This window comes from Choloepus didactylus, chromosome 21 (assembly GCF_015220235.1).
Source record: "Choloepus didactylus isolate mChoDid1 chromosome 21, mChoDid1.pri, whole genome shotgun sequence".
Classification (NCBI taxonomy): Eukaryota; Metazoa; Chordata; class Mammalia; order Pilosa; family Megalonychidae; genus Choloepus; species Choloepus didactylus.
In genome coordinates this window covers 26749545-26771806 of record NC_051327.1, presented here as the reverse complement: position 1 = coordinate 26771806, position 22262 = coordinate 26749545, and the positions used below count along the sequence as shown (strand labels likewise).

General features: G+C 59.0%; 2 protein-coding genes across 3 annotated transcripts; one reads left to right on the top strand and one right to left on the bottom strand.

Moving 5' to 3' along the window:
* Positions 1-324: 324 nt before the first annotated feature.
* On the top strand, positions 325-4425 carry LOC119517200 (transcription initiation factor TFIID subunit 4-like). The gene is made up of 4 exons (XM_037813769.1): positions 325-1017; positions 3179-3370; positions 3808-3882; positions 4309-4425. Exons 1-4 carry the CDS (start codon positions 325-327, stop codon positions 4423-4425), a joined length of 1077 nt encoding a protein of 358 aa, XP_037669697.1.
* A 7295-nt stretch (positions 4426-11720) lies between these two features.
* Positions 11721-22123, bottom strand: LOC119517421. 2 transcript variants are annotated; one of them, XM_037814096.1, is made up of 6 exons: positions 21903-22123; positions 21070-21397; positions 17768-17961; positions 16221-16316; positions 15900-15985; positions 11721-13846 (listed from the first exon to the last, which is right to left on the bottom strand). In XM_037814096.1, exons 2-6 carry the CDS (start codon positions 21084-21086, stop codon positions 13574-13576), a joined length of 666 nt encoding a protein of 221 aa, XP_037670024.1. In that variant the 5' UTR covers positions 21087-21397; positions 21903-22123; the 3' UTR covers positions 11721-13573. The 2 variants fall into 2 exon arrangements, 1 of the variants encoding a protein (XP_037670024.1); XR_005213523.1 differs by lacking the exons at positions 11721-13846; positions 17768-17961 and having other exon boundaries at positions 14875-15985.
* Between the last annotated feature and the right edge of the window lie 139 nt (positions 22124-22262).

Here is a 22262-nt window from a genome sequence, read left to right as displayed (position 1 = left end):
CTCTGAATATACCAAAAACCTTGAAAGGGTACACTTTGGATGGGTGAATAGTATGTGAATTACATCTCAATAAAGTTATCTTTTTTTAAATTACCCCAACTCAGCACTCATGCTTCCATCTGAGCCCTCACCTCAAAATGCTCAGGGGTCCTCAGGAGGCAAATGGCCACCACCTCCAGGAAGCCGTCCCAGCAGAGGTGTCGCCTGCGAGGCGAGTGGAGGAGGGGACAGGCCTTCAGCAGCTGGAACAGCGCGTGGGGACCGGCGGTCAGATTGAGCAGATGCAGAGCCGGTGTGATGGGGCAGCGGAGCAGCAGCCCTTCCATGCGGGCCCCTCCGAGGCGCCGAGAACCCCGGACCTGTGGGGAGGCTCACAGAGCAGGACTCCACACAGCGGGGAGAGCAGGCGTGGGGCCTCCAAGCCGGCCTCCCAGAGCTCTGCGGGCACCAGCCTCCGGTGGTGGGTCCTCAGCCCAGTGCTCTCTGGGGCTGGACGTGGCCTCAGTGTGGACACGCCTGGGAGGCCTTGCCGTGGCCGGAGCAGCTTGGTCCTGCCACCGACCTCGAGCTGGGAAACTCGCTGCAGCTCAGGCTCCAGAGCCCGGGGTCTGTTTCCCTGAGGCCAGGGGCTCAGAAGCCGAGAGTCGAGGGGAGCCCCGGAAAGCAGCAGGTGGCCCTTCCGAAGGATGGGGCCTGGCAGGGAGGGGCGAGCAGGACTCACCCAATTTACAGATGGGAAAAGCATGGGGTGGGCATGGCACGAAGACGGTGCCAGGGGCCCCAGAGGGCACCAGGACGTGCGGCCGCCCCCTGGCAGCCTGCACGGAAAGACGAGTCGTGGAAGCTGACGGGCCCCTTCCCTGCAGAGGTAATGGAATGTCTCGAGCTCACCGGGAGCTCACGGACTATTCCAGGGCTGCCGCTGCGTCCCGCAGCTTCCTGGCCGTGGGAAACTGCCGCAGCGAGGGGCAGCTTCCTGCCCCGCGACGGGAGAGGCTGGGGCTGGGCTCGCCGGGAGTGGGGGTCGGGGCTCAGGGGTCCAGCCCCCTTGCTCCCCCTCTCCTGGCCCCACCCCCTTTGCCCCAGTGTCCCTTCTCAGAGCTTTGGAGGCAGTGTTTGCCTGCAGATTCAAGTCCAGGAGTCTCTCCAGGGCAAGGGGCATGTAGCAGGGCCTTGAGGGTGGAGAAGAGTTTGCCAGGCAGAGAGAGAGAGGGCAGCAGGGCCGAGGGACAGAGCAAGCCAAGGGCTGAAGCAGGGGGTGCGTGTGGCCAAAGGGCTGGTGGGGAGCCCTGGAGGCCCAGGAGGGGATCCCATGACTCTGACCAGACCCCCGGAGAGGGGGCACCCCAGAGAGGCAGGCCACCCTGGCTGGAGGCTGGGAAGGGAAGGCGGCAGGGTGGGGGGTGGGTGGGCGCTGCAGGCCCTGGCACAGCTCATGGCAGGTGCTCGCAGGCTGGATTCGGGGGGGCAGGAAGGCTGCAGACAGGCGGCGGCTTGTTGGAGTTTGAGGGTGGCTGCCCGGCCAGGCATCCATCCCACGAGCTGGGACACGCCAGCCACCAGCCCATCTCCCCCCACCACCCCCACTCCCAGCCCGCGGCCCTCTGTCCCCGCTCGGGGCCCAGCCTGCTCCCCTCCTGACATGTCCCAGGATTACTGGTTTCACATCCGCCCTCCAGTCTCCCTGCTGCAGGTGGGGCGGGGCCCTGTGGTTGATGGGTTCCATGAGCTTGAAACTTAGGTTTAGGGTCCCAGTGCCTGGGCTGTGAGGAGGGGACACTCCTGCAGCCTAGAGGGTCTGGGAGACAAGGCCCAGCCCCCATGTTAGAAGATGGGGCTCCCAGGAACAGTGGAAAGCAAAGAGAGCTTGGAATCAGGGAACCTTCTAGCCCTGGCAAGTCCCCCCTCACCCATCCCTGAGCCTCAGCATCATGTATGAGTAACAAGGCCGGTAGATAACAGACACAGAGGCTGTGTGGGTGGGTGGTAGATGGATGGTTGGGTGGGTGGAAGGATGGATGGATGGACGGGTGGATGGATGGATGGATGGATGGATGGATGGACGGGTGGATGGGTGGATGGATGGATGAGTGGGTAGGTGGGTGGATGGGTGGATGGATGGATGGATGGATGGATGGATGGATGGACAGCTGGATGGGTGGATGGATGGATGAGTGGGTGGGTGGGTAGACGTCTAAACCCCATGTGGAGAAAGTTCACTTGTCCCACCTCTTCCACGGGAGCCCGGTCAGACGGTCCTGGCCTCCCAGCGGCCCACGGACCAGTTGTCTCCGGGTTGACCATCTTGCCCAGAGCTGCTTAGGGTGGTGCAGCTCGAGGACCCGGAGCACTGGGCAGACACTGGGCTGTGAGAGGAAGGAGGCCTCCCTGGCCAACATCCAGTGTATCCTAAAAACACAGTTTAGGGCAGAGCTGGGCACTGCCCTTCCGGAATGTTGGAGCAGCTGGCCCCATTCCACAGCCCAATCACGACTTCCCCATGAAACGGGAACGGGCGGGGTTTCCTGCATCAGGGCATCTTCCCAGCTCAGCGCTCCAGACTGCACACAGCTCCCGGAGCCAAGAAGTCCATAAAGATATCACCAAGCACCAAAAAGCACCCACCAACCCTGTGATTCCACTCTGAGGTACGAATCAGGAGAACTGAAGACACAAAGGCAGACGTGTGATTCCATCTGTGTGGACTGTCTAGAGCAGGTGACAGAAAGTGGGCCGGGGTTGCCAGGGTGGGGGTGGGGGATGGAAAATTCCTGGTAATGGAAAGTGGTGATGGTGATGGGGGTACCACACTGCAGTTAATGCCACTGAATTATACACTCAAAGATGGTTACAGTGGCAAATTTCATATGTGTATAGATATTATACCTATTATGTATGTGTACATAACCACAACAAAAAATAAAATAATCTAACATTTTAAGAAAGAAGCACCACCAGCCTCCTGCGCGTCGTGTGCCCTCCCTGCCCTCCGACCGCCCCGTGGCCTCTCAGCCATGCCAGGACTCCAGGAATGACAGTCCTGCTCCCAGAGCCTCCGAGACTATGGCCACTGGCCACATGTGGCTATTTAAATTCAAATTAATTAAAATCAACGAAGTGACAATGAAAGCTGCTCCTCAGTCGCAGGAGCCACATCTCCAGGGCTCCATGGTCCCAGGCAGCTGTGGAGTCGCACAGCTCCCCGGGCCGTGCTGGCCCCGGATGCCCCCACACCCGCCGCTCACCACTCCCCTGCTCGGCCACCGCGAGCCGGGAGGACCTGCCCTCGGCGTTGGGCCAGGGGCTGCACCTCCATCCCCCAGCCCCCGGGGCTGATGCCCGCAAGCCCCAGGACGGGTCCGTGGGGCGAGTTGGCGTCACGCTCATGTAGATTTGTGTCAAGCCAGGGGAGGGAGAGAGCCACGTGCTTTGGGAGCCCAGCTTGGTCGTGCCAAAAGTGTGATTTGGGATTAACTCACCCCAAGGTCGTTAGGAATCACCGTGATTTCTGCAGAAATTAGGAGCCCCCCAACTTCTCTTGCTGAGAGGCTCCCTGGCCTCCAAGAGGGGTACCTGGTTCCAAACCAGGTCGAATCTGCAGTGTCTCTTCCCTGAACTTCCAAACGATGCCCCAGGACCCTGGAGGGGATGGTCTAGACAAGCCTCAGCTTCCCTGTAAGGGGTGGTGGCCCCACCTGAGTTCCCGGGGGCAGAATGCCCACCGGAGCCTCGGCTCAGGGAGCAGGAGGGCCACGGGCCCCTGTGCAGGTGGGAGGGGGTCTCTGTTGTCCCTGACTCCCCCAGCAGGAAAAGAAACCAGTGCTGGCGGCCCCAGAGCCGGCCCATGCCCTGCCCCCAGCAAAGGAGAGTGAAGCCGGGGCGGTGAGGGGCAGCCTGGGGACCAGGGCAGGGTGGGGGCCACCGGGGCCCGGGGAGAGGGGTGGGAGAAGGGGAGTCCCTCACCCAGGGCCGGGCCGGGCAGCCCTCCGGAGGAGCAGGAAACAGAACTGGCCGTCTCAGGCGGGGACAGGGAGTGCCTGCAGCCAGGGAAGGGTGGGGTGGGCTCTGCAGAGGCAGAGGTGGTGGGAGCTGGACAGGGTGACAGGCTGCCCCCAACCCACCCATGCAAGGGGCCCCTCACAGACCCCTCCCTGTGCCAACCACGCCCATGGGGTCTACTCTGGGGGGATCAGGCTGACTTCCGAGGCCCCGCTCCTGGCTGAGTCCTTGTGGCCCCCGTGGCCCCAGCCCTTTTGAGCTCAGAGGGGGGCTCTGGACCCCTGTGTGCCGTGGGAGCAGACGGTCTAGGGCACCGACCCAGCACCAGCCCCGGGCCAGGTGCGCTGCCTGCAGGGCCCCCCTGGGCCGCTCCCTGCATCTGAAACGGAGGTCGTGGCAGCACCTCCAGGGGCCGGGGGAGGGTGAAGGGGGTGAGGCAGGGCCCCGGTCTTGTGGCTGGAAGTTGGGGTGGTTGTCACTGTGAGGAGCTCCCCTGAGCTCAGTGCTGCTGGGGCTCGAGCGCCCTGCCTGTAGGGTGAGGGCAGTTGTTCATGGCAGAGCCGGCTGACGAGCTTGGCGCCCCCTTCCCTAGCCTGCCTCAGTTTCCCCACTTGGGCACTGAGAGGCTGATGGCTCCAGCCCTGCCCCAGCCTGTGGAGGAGGCTGCACATCCCAGCCTGACTGGTCAGAGGAAGGAGAGGGAGCGGGGGGCCCCTGTCGGAGGGACCCCATTCTCAGCTGGGCATCCTCTGCTGGCCGGCGAGGAAGGCCGCTTCCCACGGTGAGAGCCCGGGGGGGAAGGACGTTCTCCCAGCCGGTAGCTTCCGAGCAGGAGCTTCCAGCACCGAGCTGGGCTGGGGGCATCCGAGACCCTGCCCGGGGGCCGCCTGCCCAGACGGTCACCGGCCCCAGCCTCAGGTGCTAGCTCAGAGCGGCCCCCCCAGCCCCCTGCGGCTGGGAGGTGGTGCTCCGGACCCCCACCGGCGTGCATCTGGCTGCGCCCACCCTGAGACTGGCAGTCCACCAGGAGCCTGCAGGTTGGTGGTGAGGACGGGGAGTGAAGACGGGGTGCGCTCCGTTCCCGGGGTTCCCGTCATAAAACAGCAGGATCTGTGAAGTCTGCGTCCAGGTGCCGAGGGGCCCGCTCCCTCCAGAGGCCCCTTCTTGCCTCTTCGGGATTCCGGGGTCCCACTTCTTAGCTTGTGGCCGCGTCCTCCCGTCTCTGCCTCCGTGTCCCGTGGCTGTTCCCCCGCGTCTGCCTGTCTGTCCCCTCTCTCCTCCTTATAAGGGTGTCGGTCAAGGTGGGGCCTACCCGGGGTGGCCTCCCCTTGACTTAGCCCGTCCCCAAATGCGGTCGCTCTCACAGGTGCGGCGGGGACACGGTTTGCTCCTGGGGATGCCGCAGGTGACCAGGCCGAGGGGGCTGTGCCCTCAGGAGGTCCTGCTCTTGCCGGAGAGTCAGACGAGGAAAGGAAGAAGCAAAGCGAGAAAGGAGGGACGGAGAGGGGAAGGGAGTGTGAAGGGCCAATGGGGGCTGAATGTCACAAGGAAAGAACGGGAGGCGCTGGGGGCTCATGGGGCAGGGGGGTGCTTTGTGCCGAGGCGACGCTGCAGCCGAGACCTGGGGACCGGGACGGTCACACCCAGGCCTGGAGAAGCCCGTGCGAGGGTCCGGAGGCGGGAGGGCTCGCCGTGGGGGCCCAGGGGGGAGGCGCGGCCGGAGCCGAGGGAGGGGCCACCAGCGGGGGGTCCTCGCCTCCCACCCCCACCAGCTGCAGCCCTGGGAACGAGCCTCTGTGGGGGCCCCTCAGCCGGGCCCAGCCCCTCCGCCCCCTCCCCTGCCCTCCCCTCCTCCCTCTCCCCCCCCCACCCCGCCCTCCTCCGGGACCGGCCTCCCTGAACCTGGCAGAGCCGCGGTTTCTCCGGGGGTTGCCTGACTGGGCGAGGCCTTTTTGAACCAAACTTCAGAGTGGAATTCTTTTCTCTCAAAATAGCGAGGAATTGGCTGTCCAGGAGTTAAAGATAGAATCCTATGGCAAGGCCAAGTCTGCATGTCTGCCCAGTTGCGCCGAGAGGGTGTGGATGGCCCGCCCCGGCTGCCTTGGGGCCCAGAGGGGTCCCCTGCGGGGAGCTGGGGAGTGAGCCGGGTGTGGTGCCTGCTGGTCAGTGAGGTCACGGATATCAGATGACCCACGAGGGACAGAGGCTGGGCCGGGGGGCACCAAGGAGAGGGAGGCCACCTTCTCCCAAGGGTCTCGGAGGGCTTCCAGGGGTCCCGGGCTGGGGCGTTGCCAGGGAGGGGACGTGTGCACAGAGGCTCTCAGGGGGCCCAGGGCACAGGGGTGGGGGCACAGGGGTGGAGCTTGGGCCAGAGGGGCCGTCAGGGAGCTGCCTGGCTGCACCTGTCATCGGCAGGTAATGGGTGGTAGCCCAGACCTCATGGCTGAGGAAGGTCCTTGTCTGAGCAGGCTGGGGGTGGGAGTTGGGGACACTGGGGGTCTTGGTGGAAGTATCTGAGGTGCAGCTGGCCAGAACTGGGGTCCATATGCTCCACATCCATCAGCGGGGTCGCCGAGGGGAGCCCCAGTGCAGGTGGCTCCAGCCGGTTCCAGGTGCTAAGAGCTCAGGGCTGCGCTGTGGAGAAGACAGGCTGGAGGACCCCCAGACCTGGCCCCATGTCCAGCAGAGGAGAGGACAGGCTGGGGGCCCGCCTCACAGGACATCACGCCCTGCCTCTCCACCGTGGGCCATGGGGGGGGGTGGTCCTGGCCCCCATCCTTCTCAGCACCCTGCTGGGGCTGTGTCCTCCAGTGCCTCGGGGTGCCCCCCACTCTGCACTGGGCAGGGCCCGGCTCTGGTTCCCCCTCCGTGGGGAGGTCACGGTGCACCTGGAGGGGCCGGGCGGTGGGACTGGGTGAGAGCAGGGCTGGGGGGAGGCCCTGTCGGCCTCCTGCTTGTGTCCAGGCATCCACTTGCCAGGCACCTCTGGGCCCCCAGACCCCATGGGCTGGGAGGGTGGGCCCAGCGCTCCGCCTTCCTTCAGAGTCTGGCGGGTGGTTTGGTGAACCCCGGGCAGGGACCACCCTCTGCCATAAGGTAATGGGGGCTGCTGAGCCTGAAGCCTCATGCCCCACACACCCGTAGCTCATGGTGGTAACACCAAAGAGTGTGGCTGGAGAGGAAGTCCTGTGTTTCCCACATCCCCAGTCTCAGCAAAAGGAATTCACCACCGGACAGTGAGGAAACCCAGGCTCAAGGTCACGTGAGTGGCCCTGCCCCAGACCCCTGCCCTCTGCCTGGATTCAGCCGGGTGGGGGCTGGGGATGGGGCTCACGTCACCCCACACTGGTTCTGAGGGAAACATGCTTGGGGGCGGCTGAGGCAGAGAAAGGAGGACTCAAGTGAGGGCCAGGGGTGCCCTTCAGTCTTGGGGTGCTGGGGGAAGGTCTTGGGGAGGGTCTTGGGGAAGCCCCCTCGCCGCCTGGCTATGCACCACCACAGCTCCCTTCCCTCGAGACACCCCAGCCGCCTCCGGTTGCTCGGCCTAGCGGGACCCTGCCGCATCCCCCCACCCATCACAGAGCCTCTCCCACGACACCCCAGACGGTGGTGGGCAGCTAAATGCTCAAACAACACAGCGGGAAAGGCCTTCCTCTGCAGTGTTTGCCAATTCCCTGGTGCAAATGCTCCCAACCCCAACGGGCCTGATTATGCTAACAGCAACAAGGCTGAAGGCAGAGTTGGGGAGACGCAGTTGCACCCGTGATAGTTTTTCCACCTACAGACACACCTGACGCTGCTGCCTCAAGGACACAGATCTGGGGGTGGCAAACTATGGTCCATGGGCCAAATCTGGGCTGAAGCCTATTTTGTCAATGAAATTTTGCTGGAACAGAGCCAGGTGCATTTGTATCATCCATGTATCCTCTGTGTACCCTCTGTGTATCATCCATGCATCCTCTGTGTATCCTCCATGTATCCTCCATGTATCCTCTGTGTATCCTCCGTGTATCCTCCATGTATCCTCTGTGTATCCTCCGTGTATCATCCATGTATCCTCTGTGTATCCTCCGTGTATCATCCATGTGTCCTCTGTGTATCCTCTGTGTAACGTCTGTGTATCAGCTATGTATCCTCTATGGTTGCTTTTAGGCTACAGCTGCAGGGTTGAGGGGTCATATGATCTGAAAGCCTAAAATATCTTCTCTCTGACCCTTTACAGAAAAAGGTTGCCAACCCCTGGCATACATAATAATAAAATGTAGTCAAATAATTAGGAAGAGGTGAGTTTTTAAGTATTTAATGCCTTTTAAAAAAACACTTTATCAAGGTTGCATTATCATAGAATAAACTGCATATATTTACAGTGTAAAATCAATGAGTTTGGCACATCTGCTGCCCCATGTTACATTAGTTCACATTCCCTAGAGTTTTAAGTGAATGGGGTCATAGAGCATAAAGGGTTTTCTGTCTGGCTTCTCTCATCCAAATGGTGTTCTGTGTGTCATTAGTTCGTTGCTTGATATTGCTGAGCAGTGTTCCATTCTGTGAATATTCTAGAACTGGTTTATCCACTCACCGATTGATGGATATTTGGGTTGCTTCCAATTGGGGGCTATTGCAAATAAAGCTGCTGGGAACATTTGTGTTTTCATTTCTCCTGGGTAAATACCTAGGAGTACAAAGGCTGGATCACATAGTAAGTGTATATTTAACTTTTTAAGAAACTGAGAATTTATTTTCCAAAGTGGATGCACTGTCTTGCATTCCCACCAGCAGTTTCTCCACGTCGTCGCCAGCCCCTGATGTGGCCATTCTTTTCACTTCTCCTCCCTGACAGACATGCCGTGGTGTCTCGTGGCTTCATACGCGTTTCCCTGATGACCACGATGAGCATTTTTTCATGTGCTCCTTTCCCATCCACACATTTTCTGTTTATTTATCCTCTTTCCTTTTATTTGGGCTGTTTGTATTTTTATTATCAAGATTTTATATATTCTGGATACAAGTTCTTTATCAGATACGTGACTGGCAAAGATGTTCTTCTGGGCTGTGGCTTGTGTTTCCAGTCTCTCAACTGTGTCTCTCGAAGAGCAGAAGGTTTTACTTTTGGTAAAGTCAGTTTATCAGCCTTTTCTTTTTATGGATTGTGTGGATTTGTAGAGACATACTAAAATGTATGTTGACTTTCTTGTTTAGTAGGTCTTGTTCTCTTTATTTCTTGCTGTAGATTTGAGTTACAGCTGATACCATCTCCTTAGTCTCTACAGCTTTATTTCTACCTCCTTTCTGTGTGTTATTTTCAAATATAGGACATTTCTTTATGTTACAGGCCCAAAAGCAAAATTTTGTAGATATTGCTTTTTGCATTACTTTTAAGATTAGCTAAGAAAAGAAAGGAGAAGAAATATGAAATTATATTGTCTTTTGTAATTATCTTTTCCAGCACTGTTTGTTTTGCATGTGGATTTGAGTAACTGGCATCACTTTCTTTCACCCTGAAGAACCCCCATTAGTATTTCTTATAAAGAAGGTTTGTGGCAATGAGTCTGCCCTTTATTGTTGCTACCATTTACCTGGGCTTGCCCTTAATTTGCTCCCATTTTTGTAAAGTTGCTTTGTGGGTTATGGAATTCTCGCTGAACAGTATTTTCCTCTCAGCATTTCCATGTCATCCCCACCTCGTGTTCTCTGCGGTTTTCCATGAGAAATCAGTTCTCAATCTCATTGGGGTCCCTTGTGCCTGGTGAATCCTTCCCCTCTTGCTGCTTTTAGGATTTTCTCTTTACCACTGGCTTTTGACCCCGTGCCTAGGAGTTTGGTGAACTTATTGGATGTGGATCCTTTTTATTCTTCAAATTTGGGAAGTTTTCAGCCATTATGTCTTCCAATATTTTTTCTCCTCTCTTCCTGGCACTCCTGTTGGGCTGTATGTTGGGGTGGTTGCCAGTGTCCCGCATTTCTCTGTGGTTCTGTGCATTATCCTTCATTCTTTTTTCTCTCTTTTCTTCAGATCACACAATGTCCCTCACTCTATCGTCAGGTTCACAGATCCTTCCTTTTGCCAGCTCAGATCCACTGTTGATCCTCTGGGGAATTTTTCATTTGTTCATTTTTAACAATTTTTTCTCTTGGATTCCTTTTGCAGTTTCTGTTTCTACATCTGCAAGTTCAGTAACCCTTTCTTCTGTAACGTCTAATCTGCCATTCACTCTATCCAGCGACTTTTTCACCATACACTTCATGGTTTTCTGTCTCTAGAAGTTCTGTTTGGGTCTTTTTCTGTATCTTCCATATCTTAACTTTTTGAGTATATGGAATAAAGCAGCAACAACTGCTTTAATTCCCTTGTCTTCCAATTCTAGCACGTGTGTCATTTTTGTGTCATTTTCAGTTGACTTTCCCCCTCCGTGATGTTCCTATCCTCCTGCTTCTTTGCCTAACTGTGCAGGACAAGGACGTTCCTCCTTCTGCAGGTGCCTGGTCCTGGGGTGTGGGCAGGGGACGGTCTTCCGTGGCTGGCACGCAGTAGGTGCACGAGCAGCAGCTGCTCCCCGTGTGACTCCGTGGAGCAGGACACTGTCCTGCCACATTCCCTTCCTTGCCCTCGGCCGTGGCGTGTCCTGGGCACTTCCTCGGGGTGTCGGGGAGGAGGCACAGGCCTCAGGCCAGCGAGGATGCACCTGGAGGCTGGGCGCTGCTGGACACTGTCTCTCACCCCCAGGCCAGCGAGGACACGAGAAGCCATTGGTGGCCTGAGTGTCGCAGGCCGTGGGGGGCGGGACCCCAAGGGAGCAGCTGGGCCCACGCGGTGGGGGAGGGGCTTCCCGGGATCCGCGCCTGTGGGGACGGGGGCTGCAGCAGGGCGGGTGAGAAGGAAGAGAGCGGGCCCCAGACGCGAGGCCACAGGCGCACGGAATGGCCCGGCCACTCTGTCCCTCAATTCCACACGCTGCAGCCTCATGCAAACGAGGCAAGTGAACGCGTTTGTATACACAGTTTTAATTGTTTTATTTGAGGTGTTGCTTGCACACAGTAGTGTGCAAAGCCAGGCGGTACGGCTCAATGAACTGTACGTGGACAGCCATGTACCCACAGCACAGATCAAGAGGTGGAACATTCCGACACCAGATGCCGCCCGCACCCCTCGTCAGCACCTCCCTGCGGTGGCCCCGGCCTGGGGTCAGCACCGAGGACATTGAATTTCGTGTAAGAGGAACAGAACGGTTTTCCGTCGGTGTCGGCCTCTGCGCCGGGTTGGGAGAGCCGTCGTGGTGTGGCGGGTGGCGGGTAAGTGTCTGAGGCTGACTTTTTAATTAGGGAAGTTGTAGGTTTACAGAAACATCGTGGGAAAAGCAGAGTTCACCCCCGATTAGTGAAACCTCGTGTCCGTGTGGCCTTGAAAGCACGCGGCTGTCATGCAACGCCCAAGTGCTCTCCCGCATTTGGTTTTGCTTCACGTGCGCCCCCCACGCAGAGGGAATGTCCCCAAGGAGAGCGGCCATTCTCTCTTTTCCCTGCTCTGTGCACAGGGCCTGGAATTCAGTAGGCGCTCAATAAATGCTCGCCACCACCTCCAGGGAAAGGGACGGTGCTCTGGGAATGCTCTTTTACCACTTGTGGTGTTCTGGAACTTTCTCTCAAAGAGTCAGTACAGCTAAAACGCCTCATCTTAACCTTAACTGGCTTCTTCTCTTATTAACAGAGCTTATAAACCACTAACCTGCTCCCGGGAAGCCATGAGGCGAAGGCGGACGCCGTGTGAATCCACCTTTTACGTGAAGCTCGAATAGGTGGGTTTCACCACCGGCGTGGCCCTCGCCCATTTCTGAAAAACCACACGGAAATACCAGGCCATAAAGCTCAGGAGCTGGAGCCCACAGGCAGCCCCCACTGTCTCGCCGGCCAGGGCTGAGCTGAACCGGATGCCGGGCCATGAAACGAGGGACAGAGGCCCTTCGGCCGCAGAGTTGGGGCGCCTCTGGGAGGGGCTGGGACCCTCGTGTCGGTACAGGGGCCGGTGCCCCACTGAGGCTGGCCCTGCTCCGCTGCCGTGCTGGAAAGGACCCTCCGGAAGCTGTTCCCTGGCCCTGCGGAGAGGGTGCTGCTCGCAAAGGCTCAGCGGGTCAGGGGCCTACTGGGGGTCCCGAGCACCCAGGCAGCAGGGGCCCAGGGGAGCCCTCAGTGGGGGAAGGGCAGTCCAGCCCCTGCACCTGGAGGCTAAGGCCCGGGTCAGACTCAGCCCCTCCTGCAGGGAACAAAGTGGGGTGGGGGGCACAGCCCTCAACCGTACCTGGCCCCAGGGGAGCCGTCAGGGCCAGGCAGGACCCCTCAGGACGTCGCTGGTGGGCCTCGGAGGGGAGGGGCCCTACGTCCCTGCACACACACAGGCGCACGCTCACAAATGCACAAACACACTCTCCCCACACACTAGTGCACACTCACCCACACTCACACGTGCTGGCACAATGCTCTCATGCTCTCACACACTCACACACCTTCTCACACTGTCCCATGCACTCTTGCACACACAACTTGCACTTACTCATATGTTCTCACACTCTCACACCATCTGACATGCTCTTGCACACTCACATCATCTCTCCCATGCTCTTGCACACACACTGAGACCTCAGAAGGTGTAGGATCTACCATGTGCATGTGTCTGTGAGGAGGGCCATCATTCTGGGAGGGGGGTGGTAAGACCCCCTCTGCAGGGTCCATCTGCATCCATCACAGGATCCAGCCCCAGGGCCGCCCCTCACAGGAGCTGCACGCCCAGGCTAACCCATGCCCCAAGGAGGGAGGACATTAGCCAGGAACCAGCCTGCCTTGCAAGGAGTGCAGAGCACCTGTCCATGTCCGTGTCATCTTCCACCAGCAGTGCACAGCCTGGGCTGCCCGTCAGGAGCACAGCACCAAGGCTGGGAGCACTACACTGAGGTTGGGGGCACTGCACCGAGGTGGGGGCCACTGCACCAAGGCCAGGGGCACGAGAGCCGCCACCTCCTGAGGGTACCTGGGCAGCTCCCCAGCCCAGAGAGGCCTCTCATCACTCCATGAGGGCACGTTCTCCAAACTAGGGTGCTCCAGAGTCTGGCTGAGCCCCGGCTCTGACAAGGGTGGGCTCGTGCTGACAGGGGTGAGAGGGGGTCCAGACACGGGACCAGTGGAGGGTGGAAAGCAACTGGGGCAGCTGGGGCGAGGGCAGGGCCTCATCTGCTTTATGAGTGTTTATCAAATGAAGGAGAGAACAGGAGGGGAAAGGAGGGAAGGAGGGGGGGTGGGGGGGAGGGAGGGAGGGAACCCGATGACGTCCAGGAAACAAACATCCAGCTGGGAGGAGCAGGTGCCTCACGCCGAGGAGACTGGAGCAGACAACCTTCGTTCCATGGACCGAGGCCTCCTCGGTGCCGATGGGCATCGAGCTGCACCCGAGACCCCGGCCTCATGGGCCACCCCGCGGCGTGGAGGTGCACGGTCATTTTATGTGAAAATCAGTCCTCGCAGGTGTGTACACTGCAACAGCTACTTTGGAAAACTGCTGGGTGGTTTCTTAAAATGTTAAACATCTTTACCCTGCGATACGCCATTCCATTCCCAGCAACTTCCGGGGAAATGAAAACCCAGGGCCATGGGCAGCCGTCGCCGAGCATCCGCAGCAGCTGTTTATCACGGCCCAGACCCGGAGACAGCCCAAGTGTCCTGCAGGAGAGTGAGCGGACGCACCCACAGGTGGAAGGAGGACGGCGACGGACAAGCAGCAGGACGCGTGGACGAGGTTCCAGACAAGCAGCAGGAAAGAACCATCCGGAGAGCAGAGCCGCGGCGGAGGGTCACGCAGGCTCCGAGGAAACACGGGGCTCTGTCTCGACACGCACTTGTTGAAACCCACTGAGTGCACACTCAAGAGCTGAGCATGTCCCTGCTTCTCAAATGAAAAAGAGCAGGCGGCACAAAATTAATCCTGGCGGCTGGAAGTCAGGACAGCGGTTACTCCTTGGGGGTGGGGGGAGACGGTGGCCAGGAGAGGGCAGGAGGGGCTTCGGGGGCCCCTTGTGCTCTGCTTCTCGGTCAGGGGCTGGTTACTTTGGAAAAGGAAACATCACCGAGCAGCACACTTAGGTTCTGCGCAGTTTTCTGTGTGTATGGGATACATTTACAGATGGATGGTGGGGGGGCCTCACCCTTGGATGGTGGGGACCCCAAGACCGTCCCGGCCATGTCCTCACAGCCACAGGACCAAGGAGCCAGCCAGGCTATGACCTGGGGCTCCCCAAGCATGAGGAGTGAGGCCCAGCTGCTCAGGGGACAGGGGTCCATGGGGCCGTGTGTGCCGAAGAGCCCCAGCCCTGGCCCCCACCCCATCCTGTTCCCACTACCCCCAGCACTGTGTCCCCTCGGGGTCCACCCAGCACTGGGCGTCTGTCCCCTTGTCTGTCCTGTTTTCCTGTCTGTCCTCCTGGAGGCTGGAGCCCAGAGCTCCCCGGCAGGCCCCGGAGAGGGCGGGACCCGGGACCGGCAGGAACCAGCTGTCCGAGCCCCAGAACCCAGCGGAGCGGCCGAACTGGGCGGCCAGCTGGTGTTTTTCACAAGACGAGCCCGTGGCTCCCTGGGGAGGGCCCGGCAGGAAGAGCAGCCAGGCCGCCTCCCGCCTCCCCCTCGGCAGACCACCCGGCAGCCCCCAGCTGCGGAGGGGGCGCCTCCAGGACCAGCCTCAGGCCTCCCCCTCCCCAGCAGGTCCCGGGTGGGTGGGGTGCAACGGCCTCCTTCAAATATCGAGGTTTGCCAAGGATTAAGAAAGGAAAAAGTAAAATAGGTGTTTTGGAAACACCTAACGTGCCAACTAATTAAGTTTCTGATTATTAGCGAGTGGAAAACCCCTCCCAAAGGAAGGGGGTGCCACCCTCAGCCAGCCTCAAAACGCCAGAGAAGAGGACGTCTCCGTCCTCACGGGGACCCCCTGGGTGGGGGATTGTGGGGGAGGGGCCGGGGCTGTGGGAAGACCCCACCCACCCGGGCCATGCACCCCACACCGCGGCTGCCAGGAGAGTGGGGCTCGGCAGGAAGCCCCGAGGGCAGGGGCTCCCCTGGGGTCCCCAGACAGGACCCAGGCGCCTTCCTCCAGGGCAGGTGGGTGGGGGGCAACTGAGGCCCTGTCCCACCTTCTGAGGCCCCAGAGACTAATCCATTTGCCTCAACTAATCCAGGCTCAAGAGGGCCCCAGCACAGGAAAGGCCAGGCCGGCAGGCCGCAGGGGCTGCTCACCTGGAGGGACCCCCAGGGCTCCCAGCTAATCCCGCCAGGCAATTAGGGGCCTCGATCGGGTTTCCCAGGCCCGGCATGTGTTGGGGACCTTTAGAGGCTCCACCAGGGCACTACCAGAATTATTCCAGCTACACTGAGCACAGAGAAAAGGGAGACGGGGCCCGTCCCCAAAAGCTCCGGCGGGCAATTATCCGGGATTAGCCGAGCCCCGTCCCAGCGGCCCCGCTGGCTCGCTCACCTGCCCTGCCCATCCCAGGCCTGGCTGCGGGGCCCACTCTGCCCCGGGGAGGGAGGGGAACCCCAGGCCGCAGGCTGGGGAGAACAGGTCCGGGCCCCCAGCTCCCCTCCCGCCTCCTGGAGCCTCGTCTCAGATGAACACGCACGTCCTGCCCAGGAGCTGGGTGGAAGCTGTGCGCTTTGTGCAATACCCTCTTTGGCTTCAGATAAAACGGAGGAAGGGAGCGTCCTCTTTTCATCTTGCACGGCCCGGTTTAATACTTGACTGGCTCTGGTTTGGGGTTTTCAAAGCCCCTGTCTGAGAGCAAAGGGTCGGCGGGTGGGGCCGGGCCCCGGGGCTGCACTGCCTCCCCCTGCCCGGGCCCCAGCAGAGCCGTCCAGCCCCACTCGCCCACCTCCTGCTTCACGGGAGCTGCTCCATGTCCCCCAAACTCCAAGTTCTCAAGGCGCGATCTTTCGTGTGGAGGGAGGCCGGCGCCGTCTGGAAACACACCCAGAATTCACTTCAGGCCAGGTTTGTCCCACCTTCCTTTGACCACCGCGGCCATCAGAGCCTGAGTGTGTGTTCTTGTACAAACATGCTGGCGCCAGGCCCTCACCCGCCTCCCCCAGGCTGGGCAGGCAGATGGGGAACCCCACCCCAGGTGAGGCTGGCCTGTGGGGGGGTGCGGGCCTGGCCCTGCCGTGTACGGCCTGTGTCTCTGAGGGGCCCTCACCTGGCAGCAGGAGGACAAACCTCAGGTCTCGGAGCTGCAGGGCCCACCCAGGGCCTGGCGGAGACTCGCTGGATGGAGGGAAGCCAGGAATCCTGCCTGGAGGCGAGGACGTGACCAGTAAAAATCGCTGCATTTTCCTAGGGGCGCTTTTGTTCAGACTTTCACCAGGTGGGGGGCGGCATTGTCCTTCCTCAATGATACGATGACTGTGATACACCTGGGGAGGCTGGGAGAAGTTTGCAGAATCCCAGCCCCCACCAGCCGTGGATGAGAGTCTCAGGTGTTGCACGTCCACTACTTGGTATCGTCCGTACTTTTATTTTGTTTTATGTTTTTCTTTTTATATTTACCTTTTGTTTTTCATTCTGATTAGTAGTATCCCACCATGGTTGTGATCTGCATTTCCTTCATGGCCAATGAACTAATGATACTGAACATTTTTGCCCAGGCTGATTTGCCATTTATCAGTAGAGTGTCTGTTCAAGCCCTTTGCCCATCTTTTAAACTGGGTTGTTTCCTTTTCGTTGAATTTTGAAAGCACTTTCTATAGTCTAGATACAATTGTTGTCAGAAACATGTTTGCAAATATTTTCTCCCACCCTGGGGCTTGTCTTTCCTTCTCTTGGCAGTGACTTTCACAAAGCAAAGTTTTAAATTTTGAAGAAGTCCAATTTACCAACTTTTCTTCAATGGTTCACGTTTTTGATAATTATTTCTAAGATTTTTTTTTGAATAGAAACAGATAAAGTGCTCTCACCGCCTTGAACAACACATCCCGTGCCCCACGCCAGGACCCAGAGCTGTGATGGGAGCATGCAGGGATGGAACAGGTGTGGGACAGGTGCTGAGACAGGTGCTGGGACAGGTGTGGGAACAGGTGCTGGGACAGGTACGGGACAGGTGTGGGGACAGGTGCTGGGACAGGTGTGGGAACAGGTGCTGGGACAGGTACGGGACAGGTGTGGGGACAGGTGTGGGAACAGGTGCCGAGACAGGTGTAGGGACAGGTGCCAGAACAGGTGTGGGGACAGGTGTGGGAACAGGTGCTGGGACAGGTGCTGGGACAGGTGTGGGAACAGGTGCTGGGACAGGTATGGGGACAGGTATGGGACAGGTGTGGGGACAGGTGCCAGGACAGGTGTGGGAACAGGTGCAGGACAGGTGCTGGGACAGGTGCCAGAACAGGTGTGGGGACAGGTACTGGGACAGGTGCCGGGACAGGTATGGGGACAGGTGCCAGGACAGGTACTAGGACAGGTATGAGGACAGGTACAGGACAGGTGCTGGAACAGGTGCTGGGAAAGGTGCCAGGACAGGTGTGGGGATAGGTGCTGAGACGGGTGCGTCCAGAAGACCCAGGTGGAGAGAGACTGGGCCAGGCCAGGCAGGATGTGGAGCTGGGGTTGGGGGAGTGGCCTTTGTCTCTCCTATGAAATGGGGGAGACAGATGCATCCCTCCCACAGGCCTGCACCCAGGGACCCCCTCAAACAGGAGCAGGGAAGGACACCCCAAGAGGCAATGCCGGGGCTGCTGAGGCCATGCTCACCCTGGTGGGTGCCCAGGGCAGTGGTAGGGGCGAGGGTCCTGCAGAGCCCTGATGCCTCCGCTGCGGGGCTGGAGCCTGCAAATGCAGGCTCAGGTGTCCCGGCACCATGTCTGCACGAAAGCTGCCTCGGGACCGCAAATCCCATTCCTGGGGCCTCCAGGCTGGCTGGTGAGGATGGAGCCTGGTTGGCAGCTCTGCAGGACAGACACATCTGTCACACAGACGGCCTTGACTTCCATGGCACAACCGCTCACCGCCACACCAGGCTCTCAAGCATCCTCATCTGCGGGACGTGTCTGTGGTTGGAGGGTGAAGTCCCCTCTCCTGAGCTGCTGGGCCGTCAGCTCCACGGGAATGGGCACCTGGCCATTTGGTCACACTGTGTCCCCATGTCAGGCAGACAGAGACACTCCACAAATATCTGCCAAAATGATCCCACACCAATCACATTTCTAAGGGAAGGCACAGCCATAGGGTGGCACTCCCAGACTCCCTAGGCAGAGGTGGGAGCAAGGCTCAGGAGGTGGGGGAGATGCTCACATGGGGCGGCTCTCTGCAAATGGCCTGGGTGGACCACGGCCTTCGAGGATTCCTGAGATCCCAGAGCCTCTGCCCACCAGCTCTTTACAGACAGAGCCGCTGGAGGGCAGGATCAGCAGCCTGCAGCCCAGGCAGAGGGAGCATCCTGCCCTGAGAGGGTGGAAACCTGGTGAGCCCAGCTGGGGTGGGAGGAACTTGGCCAACCTGGCTCCCAGACATTGGGCCCGATGTGCCTGTGGGGAGAATAGCTGCTGGAGAAGTCGGAGTGCCTTAGGAATTTGGGGCAGCAGAAGGCAGCCAACAGGTGCCCATCAGCCCAGGGCTGGGGCTAGACCAGACGAGGGACATGCAGGTTGCTGAGCACCCCCAGGTCCCGCCAGGGGCCGAGGGAAGGCGAGCATGTCCCTGGAGTTATCCTGGGGCACCTCCTGGCAGACACTCTGCCTCCCCAACCTCAGCCAGCCCTTCTCTGGGCAAGTTGTGCGAGGGGCTGGCACACAAAGCCAGCTGGTTCTGACATGTGACAGCAGCTGCTCAAAGAGAAGAGGACAAGCTGGTCTCCAAAACATGGGTCTGTCTGTCAGCAGAGGGCATGGACCCCAGAGGGTTAGCCGCCCACCTCCTGGGCAGGATGCAATGTGCAGAGGCGGCAACAGCTGCAGACTCTCCGCTGCCTTGGAGGGCAGGTGAGTCCAGGGGTTGCCCTCCTGGGACCAGAGATGGAGCTCCCTGCAGCCACGATACTGATGGCTGCTGAGGGAAGTGCTCAAGCGGTGTGCAGGCTGGGTCCACATGCACATGATCTCATGCCTACGTGAGGCCTGGCCTCTCCGCATGGCAGACCCCATGGAGTGTCTGAGGTTCTATTCTGGGAACTAAGCATGTCATCATCATTATCATCATCTCCATCATCACCATCACCACCATCGTCACCATTACCACCATCAACATCACCATCACCACCATCACCACCACCACCACCACCATCACCACCATCAGCATCACCACCAGCACCACCAGCACCACCAGCACCATCGCCACCACCAGCACCATCACCACCACCACCAGCACCATCACCACCATCAGCATCACCACCAGCACCATCACCACCACCATCAGCACCATCACCACATCACCACCACCACCATCACAATCACCATCAGCAGCATCACCACCACCATCAGCACCATCACCACCATCAGCATCACCACCATCACCATCACCACCACCATCAGCACCATCACCACATCACCACCACCACCATCATCACAATCACCATCAGCACCATCACCACCACCATCAGCACCATCACCACATCACCACCACCACCACCACCATCACCACCATCACCACATCACCACCACCACCACCACCATCACCACCATCAGCATCACCACCAGCACCACCAGCACCACCAGCACCATCACCACCACCATCAGCACCATCACCACCATCAGCATCACCACCATCACCATCACCACCACCATCATCACCATCACCACATCAGCACCACCACCATCATCACAATCACCATCAGCAGCATCACCACCACCATCAGCACCATCACCACCATCATCACAATCACCATCAGCAGCTTCACCACCACCATCAGCACCATCACCACATCACCACCACCACCATCATCACAATCACCATCAGCAGCATCACCACCACCATCAGCACCATCACCACCATCAGCATCACCACCATCACCATCATCATCACCATCAGCACCATCACCACCACCACCATCATCACAATCACCATCAGCACCATCACCACCACCATCAGCACCATCACCACATCACCACCACCACCACCACCATCACCACCATCACCACATCACCACCACCACCACCATCACCACCATCAGCATCACCACCACCACCATCACCATCAGCACCATCACCACCACCATCAGCACCATCACCACCATCACCACATCACCACCACCACCATCGTCACAATCACCATCAGCACCATCACCACCATCACCACCAGCACCACCACCATCACCACCATCATCACAATCACCACCATCATCATAATTTTCACCATGACCATCATCACCATCATCATCATCACCACTGTCATCACCAACATCTCCATCATTAGAGACATGGAGGGGTTCCCCCAGTTGCCTTAGCTCTGTGCCACATCTTGCAAATTCCTGCAGTCCCATGACACCCGACCGTGTACACAGGAACACCACGGCACTCCAGGGGCCACTGCACACCCTCCACACCACACTGTGGACAGTCCTAGGCTGACGCAGGACACGTGACTCCCTGAGGTCCCCCATGTCCCACCAAGTGATAGGCTCAGCCCCATCACAGTCTCGATCTTTGCAGACCACATTTTGTCTGTCAATTGCTCTGAATGCTGCCAAAACAGCTCTTGCCAACCCCAGAATTCGGCTTTGATTTGGTGGAGATACTTGGAATATTCAGGGTTTTTAGCCATTGTTTTCCTGGAAATGTGAGCATATTACCTTCCTGCTCTCCCCTCTAACTTCCCTTCAGTAAGTGTTTAAAGGCTCCAGTCTTTCAGCATCAGCCAGATCCTCACCAGAAGCTATAGTCTGCCAAGAGGGGACTGCAGAAAGGGGGTAGTGCCCCTGAGGGCTTAAAAGGGGCGCAGCCGGGAGCCTCCACTTCCCTCCCCACGAGGGTGACTTCCTCCCAAGACACCTGGTTTGGAAAGCTCTCATCCACCAAGCAAACAGAGCTAACTCAACAATAGTTCATTCATTTCCCCATTACCTGTTAATCAGCAGCATCTCCAACAGCAGCGAAGCCCGGGTGCAACCAGCACAGAGACACCGAGCTCCCAGAATCCCACCCAGAGCAAAGCAGCTCCACACGTCAGTCGCTCGGGGGCCTTGGCCAAGAGAGACGCAGACTCTGCAAATGGTCAGCACGCTCCAGAAAGTGCATGTGGAGGGCTGGGATGCTTCTGGGGTTTGTTGACTGGCCGCCGTATTTGTTCATCTCCAAGCCCCAGGCTGGGCTGGGGGCCCAGCTCCAACCACTGTTAGTTGCATGAACATGGGCAACTTACTTTTGCTTTTCTGTGCCTTGGTCTCCCCAGCTGTAAAATGGAGACAACAGCATCTACCTCCAGGAATCGTCACCATGGTTATATTACGGCCTCACTCAGTTCCGTGGGGAAATACTTATGGGGTGGGTGCACTTGGGTCTGTTTCTTACATGCCTATGGAGACTGCTCCTTTCACCCTGCTTCCCTGCGTCGTCTGCCCTCCCACCCCAGCCTCTCCTGGGCAAGGAAGCTCAGAACCAGCCGCTGGGATTTCAGCAACACCTGGGGCACGTTTTAGGGTCATTGCCCAAGGCCCAGGCGCTGCCCCCACTCTGCTGAGCAAAGGGTGCCTGGGGGTATTTTTGGACGGCCTGGGCAGCGGAGGGATGGAAACTTCTCCCTCGGTGAGCTCTGTCAAATCCCTCAGAGGCAGGAGCCTCCAGGAGGGCCAAGCCCTGGAGGCACCTAAGGACATGAGGCCACAGCACCCTGTGGCCAGAGCCACCCCAGCCCAGCCGCCCCTCAGAGGCCCGAGTCCCCAGGCCAGCAACCTCACCTGCCTGTCAGCACACCCAGGAGCAGCGCCAGGTGAGGAGCCCTGCCCAGGCCGGGACGCTGAACCATGTGCTCAGAATGCCGACCCCCGAGGGGCCCGAGAACACCTGTCCCCGGCGCTGAGCTGCTGCCCTGGTCGGCACCCCGAGCCGGGCTGCCCGCAGGGGCAGAGGGGCAGAGCCCAGTGTCCCTGCCCCACGCTCCTTCCCACCTGAAATTCCACGACGAAGCTGCTCCGTGGGCCGCTTGAGCCCTTAGACCCCGTCCCTGGCATGGCCCCAGGCAGTGGTTGCTGCACATTTGTGCTAAAAACAACACAAAATGCTGATTTGTCTCATTTGCCAATTTCTTCTATGTAAAC